The sequence below is a fragment of the Biomphalaria glabrata genome, chromosome 6, assembly GCF_947242115.1.
Source record: "Biomphalaria glabrata chromosome 6, xgBioGlab47.1, whole genome shotgun sequence".
In the NCBI taxonomy this organism is placed as follows: Eukaryota; Metazoa; Mollusca; class Gastropoda; family Planorbidae; genus Biomphalaria; species Biomphalaria glabrata.
The window spans coordinates 27,579,524-27,592,448 of record NC_074716.1 but is presented as its reverse complement, the minus strand read 5'-3'; the positions used below and the strand labels follow the sequence as shown (position 1 = coordinate 27,592,448).

Genomic DNA, 12,925 nt, shown 5'->3' with positions numbered 1-12,925 from the left:
TGAATTATTAAGCCATTTGCAATTTAACCGGAAGCCATTTGCAGATTTTAATATGATTATAGGCGAAGTTTTCACTGCAATCATCTGTTCAAATCATTTCTTCTCTTCTCCATAATGTATTAAGCTCCAGATCTATGTCATTGTACATGTCTATTTTTTCTGTCCAGACTTCGTTTGTCCGTCTATGGCATCCTTCAGTCAATCGACTATGTATCATATCAAAGAAATCAAATGAGATGAATGCCTGGGCATCAGCTATGGTCGTAACGATGTCGCCCACTCAGCTAATGTCAATACAGTTGGTGGAGTGGGGCCTGGCTACTTCCGCTGTGCCAGTCTTAGTATTCAAGCTTCCAACCTTCCCTAGCCTAATAAGTTTTGAAAATTCTATAATCTAAATGGTGCATTCTAGAATAGAGTATAATGGTAGATCTATTTGTTTTAACAAAATTTGATTTAAACAATTGATCCAATGATTCGTTAGAAATTAAATGGGATGTTGACCATTTGTTCTATTAAGACAAGTTAGGCTTTCTCAAGCACTGTGAGCCCTTTTCTTTTTACAAAGCTTATATCAACTCACTCTGTCTCTATGGTAAAAAGTTTGGACATGTTGTTTTCCCTCCCATTTCCAATTATCAGATCAAGTTGACACTGTGCACAATTATTCATTGAACCTGACAAGACATGAATCAATCAGAAAAAAAAATTCTTTTAATTGTTGGTGATTAATTATTTTGTTTTATTTCGAAACAAGGGGAATAAATGCTACTTAATGATATATATATATATATATATATATATATATATATATATATATATATATATATATATATATATATATATATATATATATACATATAATTATGGATTTAATTCCTTTATTACATTTCGACATTTTTTTCTCCCACTTTCTCGGATCAAGTTGAAATTTTGCACAATTATTCATAGTCGATAACAATGCACAAATCAGTCCAAAAACTAACCAGGTAATCATTAAGTACTAATAAATTAATTTTGTTTAATATAACCAAAAGGAAGCTAAACCCTATAATTTTTACAGAAATGGCAGTAATTAGCGGTTATTTCCCCTTAGATAATCTTTGGTTTTAAAAAGTATTCTTTTTTTCTTTGCTTGGTCGATCCTTGATTGTCTCACGTTAGACTAAATCTACTTGCAACAGTTTCTAGTCCTTATTCTCAACTCAAACTGTGACGGAAGCGACTGTCAAGTGTGAGAGATGTTTCAATGGATAGCCTACCTTTTGTTGCATCTCGAGGACAGTACTTGTCCTTGAGATGTATGTAAACAGAGTAATTACATTTTTATTATCAAAACGAGAAGAAAAATATTGTTTCGTTGACTTTGTTTCTAACTTTTCAGTAATCCTATATGCTAGATGAACCGCGCAGTGGTTTCCAGAAAAGGCAACATGCACTTTGTAGTCTTTCTTTATAGGCGGGTTTTGTGGCCAGAGTCTTGTTCAGGCCTCTTGAAAAAGTATGAAGGACATGGTGGGGAAGGACATGGTGGGGAAGGACATGGTGGGCGGTGATGCTCAACTAGAGCTAGTGTCGATAGTCCCAATGTTTGTAGCTTCCAAAGTACATGACAGAGTACATAGACATAATTCAATCAGTCAGTCCGAGACATCTGACCTGGTTAGGGTGAACTGGGTGGGACTTCCAGAAGACGCCTTAATACATAGCGATACTATTAAAGAGACTACTCGAGTTGTCTGACAGGCAACATCAGACGTCATTAAATAAACAGTCTGTAGTGCAAATGTAGTTCAAGACCTAGGACATAAATGGCAATGTAGAAACATCGAAACTTTTTGAGTCCTGACTCTGTAGGTCCCCTGAACCTCTGGTCTCATACAACAAAAGTTTGGCATTCATTAAGACTTTTAGAGTGTTAGTCCAACTCCAAGGACATGACACTGAGATAGTTGTCATTTAGTTGTGTACTCTCTTTCTCTCCCTCTCCCCCTCTCACTCTCTCTCTCTCCTTTCTCTCTTACTCTTGCTTACTCTCACAATCTTTCAATATCAAGAAATTGATTTTCTCGTTTGTTAACTCCGTGAACATCGATTATTTAAACGGGAAAGAGAAGTAGCTTATCGACTGCGTGAAAACATCGGTCGCTGGGTTTTTCTCATTAGATCTGGATATTTTCGACTGGGCTTCGTTTGTTGTTTTTTTTTTAAGCGCCACCCCCCCCCCTTTTTTTTTTTTTTGTTTTTTTTGGTTGGAAAACATCTCCTTTGGTTTAGCCCTGTTAAACTTTACTTTTAGAGATTTTGGAACCTAAGAGTGGTGGACTGAAATGCATATTTTTCTCATTTCGCCATTGCCTGTATCTTGCTCGAATAGTCCTGTGAACAAGGCCTTTTATTTTTCAAGTGAACTAAGCCGACGTTTCCCCCACCCCCCAATACATTTTCTAACAAGATCTGAAAGACTTCATCAACTATTTTGTCATCACAGCATGAACGTAATTAGACACTATGAGCTCGTATGTACAACAGCTACTTAGAATGGTCTTTCAAACGCTAGTATTCTCTGTTTTTTTTAAATCTCTGCATATTGTATGCACATACACATGTACCTATGTATGTAACTTTACATCTAAGTAGGTCTACGACTGATATGACATTGCTGTCTTTTTGTTCTGTGGGCAAAAATCACTTAATCATCTTCCAGATTTTTTTTTTTTTTTGGGGGGGGGGAACTGTGTAAGTGTGTCAATATTTAGAATGTCAATATTTTCTCCAAACTTTATTAAGAAGTCTGGATTTGATCAGTCTATTTAAGTCTGTTGGTTATCGCTAAGAAGTCTATTGATTGTTGCTTTGATTGAACGTCGCTTTGTTTTTGTCCACAAGCTGTACTGTCTGTTTATACCTGCTATTGACATGGGCCATTGGTTTCTGCTTCGGTCATCTTGACACTGCAAAAAAAAGTACCTATCAAGAAATTGACCTTTGAGTGTGTGAGAAAGAGAAAATATGTGTCAGGGTTGAATTTAGGAATGTCCACAGAGTCGCTAAAAAGGGGGCGGGGGTGTTACCTCAAAGTCTATATGGAAGGCAAAATAGGTGTCGAAACGCAAATTTCGGTTTAAAAAAAGTTACACCTCACGTCTTAAGTATGTGGCTGCAATGCAATGTTGGCAAAGTGGTTAGTAGTCAAACCAGCCTAGGATTTCTAACTTTGCAATCTCTGTGGAAGAGCAGGCCGCCGATGTTCTCGGCATAGAGCCCTGAGCACGGTGTTAACAATATCATAGGATGAGGTTAGTGCCGGTTTTACAATGGTACGTGGTCTGTGCATGTGTTTGTATTGTGAGAGAAAGAGGATGAAGATGATGCTCTCAGAGGGAAAGACAGTGATGGGAGGCGATTGAGTAGAGAGAGAGAGTAGACCATATTGATGTCAGACCACACCAATTAGTGCTCAGTTACTGTCACGCGTTCACTTTCAGGCTTTCCATGTTTCATTACTATGGATTAAACCATAAAAAATGGGTTGGGACTAATACCTACTATATAGTATCTGTAATGATATCCATGCTAAATCAATATACCGAGTGGTCTCCAGTTTTGACAGTTGACCTTGTCGAAGGTTTGCTGGTTTATATTTCAAGACCCTTTCTAAAATAATTGTGAACTTCTAACTAGTGAGAGAAGTTAACTTGTTCAGTGCACTAAAGAAACACATTGAAATGTTTAGTACCAAAAATAATAATATTCACCAATAGGACTGAGTCCAGTTTAAAAATAGGTGGTTTCTTTTGACAAAGCTTATATCAATTCACTCTGTCTTGTAAAAAAGTTTGTTCACGTTATTTCTCCCACATCCAATCTCGGATCAAGCTAAAATTGTGCACACTTATTTTTTTTACCTGACAACACAAGAATAAAAAAAACAAAACAACTAGTTAATGAACTATTGGTAAGTAATTGCTTTGTTTAGTATCTCGAGCAAGGGAAAGAAATTGTACTTGTGGCGGTATAAGTAGAATTAGTCCCCTTTATACTTTACTTTAAAATGTGAAACTAACACTATAGAACTATAAAACCTTTTATTTTAGTAAGCACTCTCCGGTACAGTGGTCAATACTTTTAAAAAGCGATCACGGTATCATTCCCAAGATACGCCTTCTTTCTCCCCCCCACCACTTTCCCAACTGGTCCAGACAAGCGATAGGATCGTAACGTAGTGAGAAAGTTACAAGCAGGAAATTGCACTAAATAAAAAAAAAAAGGTAAAAATATTTCTAATCGATTTATTGTTGTTGGTCTAAAATCTAGATCTATTACATATTGTGTCTTTCTGAGTATTTTATTAGGATTTGTTTTTGTATTTGAAGATTACGGTTGAGTGTTTTAGGTATACTTTACTTTTGAGTCTTCTATCCTGAAGGCTTTCTAAATTTAGTGATTTTACTAAAGGTGTTACTCAAGTCAAATTTGATAATTCGTTTGTTATGAATCTCACTGCTCTGTTTTGTGTCTGTTCCAGTTTCTTAATGTTTTCTTGAGTTGACGGGTCCCAAACGGAGGATGCATATTCTATATTTGGCCTAACCAAGGTTAAATAGCATTTTAGTTGTATGTTCTTATTTGATTTATAGAAATTTCTTTTAATAAACCCTAATGCCTTGTTTGATTTTTTAAAATAGTTTCATCAATATGGGGATTCCATGACGGTTTTTCATTTATTATAACACCTAGGTATTTTGCGTTTTTAGTCTGTGTTACTGGTTTACCATGAATAAGATGAGTGGACTTTGTCTGTGGTGCCTGTCAGCTCTCTGGCAATAAATGGACATTTTAACCTGCACGACATGCAGCTCAGTGGTGACTGATTCATCTCTTCAGCTATACCTGTTGGACATTGATTGACCAGGCTTTTTGATTTTCTGTTATTATTATTTTTTTTTTTGCAGGTAAACATGTGAGCCATGAGCCCAAGGCCGGTTCTGGTGGAGCCAGCAGTGAAAGCCGAGCCAGTGAACAGAGTGATATAATCCGTCAGTTGGGCGAAGGCTCTGAGATACGCCAGTACCTGGCTCCGGATGTAAGTTGGTGGGCCTATTATGTTGTGTGTCGTCACCCCGAACTAATAGTCAGTTCAGTATTGACACTCATTTTGAGGTCATGTTCTTTGTCATTTTTTTTTTTAAACTTTCCTCCCATTTCCCATAAACATTTGTTGTCAGTTATATTCAACGCTCTGTCGTTGCTGCTGATACCTACTCTGTCGTTTTCATGAAAATTTGGTATAAAAAGTCCTGATGGTTATAACTTACCGTTCCCTTAATCTATGAGACTAAATATCTCTGTCTCAAAAAACGTGTTTGTCCAGCGGAAGTCACAGGTTGCGCGCTTTTCATAATTGACAGAAACAAGCATGCACAACTTCTGAAATGTCCCCCGGGAATTCCCTTTAGTGATAGATTTAGTGTGCCATGTGGTTCATTAATCATATGTGTAAACATAATTAAGTAAGCATTATACACAGCTATATTCAATTAAAGATGTTCTTTATAAACTAGATCTAGATTTATATTCTTATTAGAATTTACTTGTCTTGACAGACCCTATTTGCACTACACGTGACTTCATTTCTACTAAGATTATAACTATACTAAGATTAAAAGTTTGTGAATCTAGATTTGTGTATTTCATTTTCAGTTGTCTGATGATGAAGGTGATGGAAGCGACGACAGCATAGACACCATGACAGAGACAGAGTCCCAGATGTCGTATGCTCGCCAGGTGGGAGCCATTCGGAAGGCAGGGTAAGACTATAGGCCTAGACAGGGTATGACTATAGGCCTAGACAGGGTATGACTATAGGCCTAGACAGGGTAAGACTAAAGGCATAGACAGGGTAAGACTATAGGCCTAGACAGGGTAAGACTATAGGCCTAGACAGGGTAAGTCTATAGGCCTAAACATCTGCATGTAAGAAAAATAGATCTAAAAGAAAGTAATGTTTTGAATCGTTCCTAGGTTGTTGTTTTATACTTATCTTGATATATTTGTTTTGTGTCTTTCCCGTCTAAAAACTAATGTCTGGGGGTCACATTTTAGTTGGCTGGTGGTAAAGAACTGGTTGCTTCACAAGAAGAAGAAGATCGAGCTGGCTCCCAGACGAACCTGGAAGAGATATTGGGTGTGTCTCAAGGGGACAACACTCTTGTTCTTTGACTGTGATGAAGAGAGCGCTGTGACAGAGAACATCATACCAAGGCATATTTTGGGTAGGGTTCTCTTGTTACTGATTTAATATTTTACAACAAGCTTTTAAACTCATTAGAAAGTTTACAATAATAGCCACACTAAAAATTATTCTATACTGTACCAAAAGGGGTGAGGCGCGGTGGCTGAGTGTTAAAGTGCTTGTCTTGCTGGCCACATGATGATTTAAAGGTCAATTGTTAATGATGATGGCATGTGACCAGCACAATGACCAATCACCTTTACTTTCTCCATTCTATTGTCAGGTACCCATCAGAGTTGGATTTGGTTTCTTAGGGGCATCCTAAAAATCTCAAAACTAAAAATCCTAGTCTTCAGAGATTTGACTCCAGTCCCACTCCAGGACCCCTCGGTTTGGAAACCAAGCATTTTACCACTTAGCCACCAGTCTATCAGAATGGAGAAAAAAACATCTGGAAAAAACTAATAACTTTAGAAAACATACAGGAACTCTAAAGATTATATATAAACTATATAAAGACATTGTAATGGTGAAATACATTTCTATTGCATAGATTGTAGATTTAACTATATACGGGATTAAAAGAGCTTTATGATTTCTTCTTCAAAATAATAAATAAAAAGTAGAGAGTTCATCAACTAATTATTAGAAGTATTAGGTCACGTCAACTCTGGCCATGCTGTGACAACAAATTCTGATTGAATCTAGCTCCGTAAGTTTTTGGCCTCTGCTACTTATTCAGTGGCATACAGAGGGTGGGCAGGTGGGGCAGCTGGCTGTAACAAACAAAATGGGTATCAAAACATTGCATAAAATGTCATATATTTCTGTCACTATAGTTGTTAACTTCGTATAAATTACCTCTAAGTTTTGTATTGTTACTTGTGACTGTTCTTGTGCAATATGAAAGTACTCTATTGGGACTTTGTAGTTAGATCATGCTGCCCTGGACACCCCCCTGGCATCTTCAGTGTGCCACTTTACTTCATTTAAGATAATAAAGAAATATAGGTAAAATATATTTTCTGCAGTTTTTTATTTTACAATGCACTCTAAAGCATGCATGGAGTTATAACCATGTAACTGTCACACCCACAACTCACGCTGGTCAATTGTTGAACTCTGCCTGGTCAATTGTTAAACTTTCCCTGGTCAATTGTTAAACTCTCCCTGGTCAATTGTTGAACTTTCCCTGGTCAATTTTTAAACTCTCCCTGGTCAATTGTTGAACTCTCCCTGGTCAATTGTTAAACTTTCCCTGGTCAATTGTTGAACTCTCCCTGGTCAATTGTTGAATTCTCCCTGGTCAATTGTTGAACTCTGCCTGGTCAATTGTTGAACTCTCCCTGGTCAATTGTTAAACTTTCCCTGGTCAATTGTTGAACATTCCCTGGTCAATTGTTGAACTCTCCCTGGTCATTTGTTAACCTTTCCCTGGTCAATTGTTGAACTCTGCTATTGGCCACAAACTTCTACATACATTTTTTCTCTGGACAGAATGTTTTTAAAAAAAAAATCAAGTTTTTTTTTTAATCTAATGAAATCATTAAATACAATTAAGAAATCAACTTTGTTTTTCCACAATTTAATTACCACTGGCTATTAAAGAAGCCATTAAAGTTGATTAAACTAATTGAATTATAACAAACATTTTTTTTTCTCTTGGCATGCTCCAAGCCACTTAAATGCACCTGCAGTGGTTCTCTGACAAATTACAGCAGACCCTTGACACTTTATATTTATTTATTTTTAAAATATATTTAAAATTCTCCTCCATTATGTTTCCTTTCTCTGGAGGGACACAAGAGTTGTCTGTACATGTTAGAATTTTAAATGTCTTTGAATTTAGATAACTTGTCATTTTAAAAATTAAGGCTTCTGCATTATTAGCTATCAAAGACTGCAGCAAATAGAAATTTAAAGAAATTTTCTTTCATAAGCTTTGTTTTTCTTTACAATGTCCTAAACTTTTAAAGATTTTTATTTATAATTGTATTGAAGTAGAAACTTATTTTGGAATTCAAAATGTAACATTTTAACATTTGTGTCCTTTAGTGATTGAAGGAGGCATTGCCCAAGCTGTTCCTGAGCACCCAAAGAGAGATTACATTTTTTCTTTGAGCTCTGCATGTGGAGATGCTTATTTGTTTCAGGTAATGCCAGTGTTGTTTTCATGTGCTCTTTAGTAACACTGATAGGATAGTCTCAGATTATCTAGAGACTTATATATAATACTTTAACAAACAATATTATATGGCTCTTACCTTACAACAAACTCATTAGCTGCCTGGTCGTGCGGTTTGCACGCTGGACTGTCGTTCAGATTTATCGATGGTCCCGGGTTCAAACCCTGCACGCTCCCATCCCCCGTCGTCCTGCGGGAGGTTTGGACTAGGAAGTAATTATCTTCAACTCTGAAGGAACTTCCGAAACATGTAAAACATTTTACAAACATTTTTTAGCGTGTCTGACGTGCTTATCAAACATGTATGGCATGTTCTGTTTCAAAGCTATTGTTGACTGAAACACGTATAAGTTTAAATAAAAATTGTGACATTTTAATTAGAATTTTTCGAGTTATAGAGTTTTTAATGAACCAATACCTATTTGTCATTTTAATTAGAATTTATCGAGTTATAGAGTTTTTAGTGAACCGATACCAGCACCTATTTGTCACCAGTACTGGAGAAACACTCATATTTAATGCCAGTGTTGATCTTAACATACTAAAGGCAGGGGGTGCCAGATGGTGATTTTTTGTGATCATTTATTCAAATGAAAACCCCCATCTTGGTAAACCACATCTTGGTTAAGAAAAAGAAGTGATTAGCAATGAAATAAATATTTGCTGCTTGCAATAAAACCTTCTAATTGATCACGAATGTTGGTTCCATACAATTTTAAAGATTTTCTTTTTCAAAGTTTAACTCGTTTGTTCACATTGATTTTGATGTGATATATTGGTGATAAAATAACCAATGAGGTAGTGCTGCAAAGAGCAGAGTGCCAGGAGGCACATGAAGCTCTTCAAAATCAACTCTAGCAGCTGGGAAAAAGTGGCACTGGATAGATCCACATGGAGAGAGAGCATAAGGAAAGGTTCCCGGATTGCAGATGCCATACACAGCAGTAGTAGAAAGAAGGGTGAAATGCATTGGCGCCTGGTGATTACATATGCCCAACCTGTGATGACAGCTGTGTATCAAGGATTGGCCCTCTAGTCACACAAGAAGTTGCAATGGGAAAAGATTGTCTGTCGAGACATAAAATGTCACAGATATTTTACTCCCCACAATGTTTCACATCACACTGTTTAATCTCAACTTTGAAATCTGGCTACTTGATCTTCGATGTTTCTCGAATCATGTCAACCTTCTCATTCTTTTGCCATCACCTGTTAGTGCTGATGTATGCATACCATTAACAAGACAAAGTTTGAGTGTTTTATTAAAAAAATTGTGTACCATATTTTTAGTACCAAAGTTCAAAAAAAAGAAATGTTATTAAATAATAACTAAGTTATCTGCCCACCTTATCTTGATATACAGGCCTCATCCCAGATAGATCTTGAGAACTGGATCAGAGCCATTCATTCAGCTTGTGCTTCATCCTATGCCAGACAGCATGGCAAAGACAACACTCTCAAACTGCTGTGTACAGAGTTGGCCAAGCTGGATGCTAGCATTGATCTGGTGAGAAAAATACAATCCAATTTACATCCTATTTTTTTAAACAGAAGCTTTATTTTTCTTTTCATTGTCTTCAAGCATTTTTTTTTACTAGTTTTCATTAAATTGTGAAAAGAAATAGATAAAATGTTCTACAATTTTCTTCAAAACTATTTGAAAATATAATTCATGTCTATATTTTTAAAGAACCTTAACTAGCTACTCTTGAGAAACTTTTTAAGTGTATAATATTATTATCTTATTATGACTATGTATTCTTAGGCTCCAAAGATTTGCTAGTCTTAAATCTTTGTAATCATCACAACAGTATATCCATTATAGTGTTTTGTTTTCTTTATTTTTAAATATGTTAAATTTAAATTGTTTATATGTATGTATATTGTATATATATAACTATTTCTTAGGATGTTAAAATGCGTAAGATGGCCGAGCTTCAGATGACTGTGGTGACAGATCCAAAGAGCAGGCAGGCCATTGTGAAGCAGATTGCTCAGTGGGAAGAGAACCTGGAGAAGCTGTACATTGACCAGTATAGGTTCCGGTGTTACTCAGCATCACTGCAAGGATCAGAATTGCCAAATCCAAAGGTGCCAGTATTCATTGTACTGAATTTTACTTTGTTCACTTCTTGTTTCTTTCAATTAGTTTATCAAATATTTAAAAATCTCATCATCAATCCAATTTCTGTGTAATGTTCCAGGTTCTCTTGGCCTGTGCTTCGAAAGCATCCAAGACAACTCTGGGTAGACTGGGTATCTTCACTGTTACTTCCTTTCATGCTTTGGTTAGTGCTCGCAAACCTCTGGTCCTGCCCAACATCTATGGGAAAACTAGCCAAAAAGGAGGCATGCTCTCCCCAAGATCAGAGGTGGTACAGAAGCCAAGGTCAAGGACACCCACTGCTCTTGTTAGCTCAAGTGCTAGTTCAGAGTAAGTTTTTGTTGTAACTTTGATTTTCTTCTTAAGCTAATCTTTTAAGCTCAAAAAAAAATATTTCAAAAACATTACGGGTTCATCTTGGCTTGTAATTTGTAATGCTGAATTCATTTCTTTCTGCAATTGTTTATATGTTTTTTTATCCATTTTTTCTGCAGAGCTTTGTTTAAAACACAACAAACACACTCGGACTCTTTAGATAATCTGTTTGAAAAATCTGGACATGATAATTATCCTGGACAAGAGAGTTTGTCGAAAGTAACATTGCCCAATAATCAGGTAAGATTCACTAGCAGTTTTTTTCCTTTTGATCTATATTTTAGTTTCATTTATTCTTTATTTTTTGCGCATCGAAAGCCATTTTATCCTATAGTAGCTGAATTTGTAGTTATTCTTTTCATTTTGCTATATTTTTTTATTCATTATCACATTCAGACTTTTAAGTAATCAAAAACTTCTTTTGAGTAATATTACTAAATATTTGATTGAAAAAATTCAGATGCAGCTAGCTAATAACATCTTTTTGTGCTTATATTAACTCACTTTATAGTTTTCTTGTATGTTGTTTCATTTTTTGCAACAGATTTTTCAACCACTTATACTTATCTGATCTTCATTAAACTTACATACAAGCTCATGTTCCATGAAAACAATTTTAAAAATCCACTAATTGTTAATCAATTAGTTGTAATTTTTAAAAAATGTTTATTTAGAAAATGTACTAAGCTAAGATAAGCTTTGAGTAGAGAATTAGGGGATTAGAATTGAAAGATAGCTAGAGTAAAATAAAAAAATTAAATGGTAATGTAAAGAATACACAAAGACTATATGTTGATGTAAAGATTATATCAAAGACTGGAAAGGCTAGTCTAGCACTTAAGAGGCTAAAATAATAAATAGTAAACAAAAATGTTTTAATGCACTAAAAAATAAAACAAAATTGGATGTAAATTTCACTAAAACTTATTTAATTTAATTTAATTTAATTTGTTTAGAAGTTTTTAGTCAACTGTAATATAAGCATTGTTTTATTTATTATTTTTTGCTACTATTTATTAATCTTATTAATGCTGAGAATTAAGTTTATTAAACATTGAACACAACTTCATAATATTTTGATCCTGATGTATACACTGTTGATTAGACATTGTAATGAATATGTTGTACCATTTCTAATTTTTTAATAATACAGCAAGTATCAGTCAAATTATATATGGTGGATACACAGCATCCCATCCTCTGCTATTCAAAACATCTAGACTTTAAAGTTAAGATCTGTATGTGGAAAAAGTACATTATTTATGTGTTCCAACCACTCACCTTCATTTTAAAATTCTATTTTTATTTCCAATCCTCCTCACTTCCTACCTTGTCCATGTTTTTTTATCCCAAATGAAAAAGTTTGTTGCCTGCCACTCATTCCAAATCTGGTGATGGACCCCTGTAGTGTACCCAAAAATCTCATCTTTGTGCATTTCAGTGTTACAACTTTCAGACCATGCTGATCGGGGTAGACAGAGGGACAAGTGTTCAAGACCTGCTGGAGATCACATGCAGTAAAAGGCAGTTAAATCCCAGAGATCATTATGTCAGGATCAAGCCTTTAGGCTCCACAGATAACACATTCCTCATTCCAGACAAGCACGAGAATATCAAAAAATTGGTGAGCTCATAATAGAACTGAGTGAAATGTTTAGTTGACATCAAGTTTTATTTTACTCTAACCTGTTGCAAAAGAGGGGGGGGGGGGGGGGGGAATCAGATTACCTCCCTTACTCAAGAGGTAGATCAAAAGGATTAACTAGACAGTCAGAGATATTACTCAGTATCCTAAATCATATGGAAAATGCAAAGAATGACAAAATAGTTCTGATTAACAATTGGTTTAGTAATAAGGAAACTCCTGCAGGATGGCAGAGGATACAGGTGGGTAGGGTTCAGATTCAGAACCATCAATGACAACAGTCTGAAGTGTGCATACCACAAAAGCAGGCAGCCATCCTTTAGAGTTCTCTTTGGACTTGCAGCTAACCATTATACAGTTTCATTACCACACTTACATTGC

The 12,925-nt window shown here is 35.6% G+C and overlaps 1 protein-coding gene across 4 annotated transcripts in view; it reads left to right on the top strand.

Annotated features, from left to right (window-relative positions):
• LOC106068964 (protein still life, isoform SIF type 1-like) overlaps window positions 1-12,925 on the top strand; it is a 239,627-nt gene that overhangs the window by 208,264 nt on the left and 18,438 nt on the right. For 3 of the 4 annotated variants that reach the window (XM_056033602.1, XM_056033601.1, XM_056033599.1), the window contains exons 7-15: window positions 4,956-5,086; window positions 5,704-5,810; window positions 6,106-6,275; window positions 8,291-8,388; window positions 9,784-9,927; window positions 10,329-10,511; window positions 10,625-10,854; window positions 11,019-11,139; window positions 12,341-12,523. In XM_056033602.1, the coding sequence (XP_055889577.1) occupies window positions 4,956-5,086; window positions 5,704-5,810; window positions 6,106-6,275; window positions 8,291-8,388; window positions 9,784-9,927; window positions 10,329-10,511; window positions 10,625-10,854; window positions 11,019-11,139; window positions 12,341-12,523 (1,367 nt within the window). The remainder of the gene's footprint in view (window positions 1-4,955; window positions 5,087-5,703; window positions 5,811-6,105; window positions 6,276-8,290; window positions 8,389-9,783; window positions 9,928-10,328; window positions 10,512-10,624; window positions 10,855-11,018; window positions 11,140-12,340; window positions 12,524-12,925) is intronic. The other variant, XM_056033600.1, reaches the window with a different exon arrangement.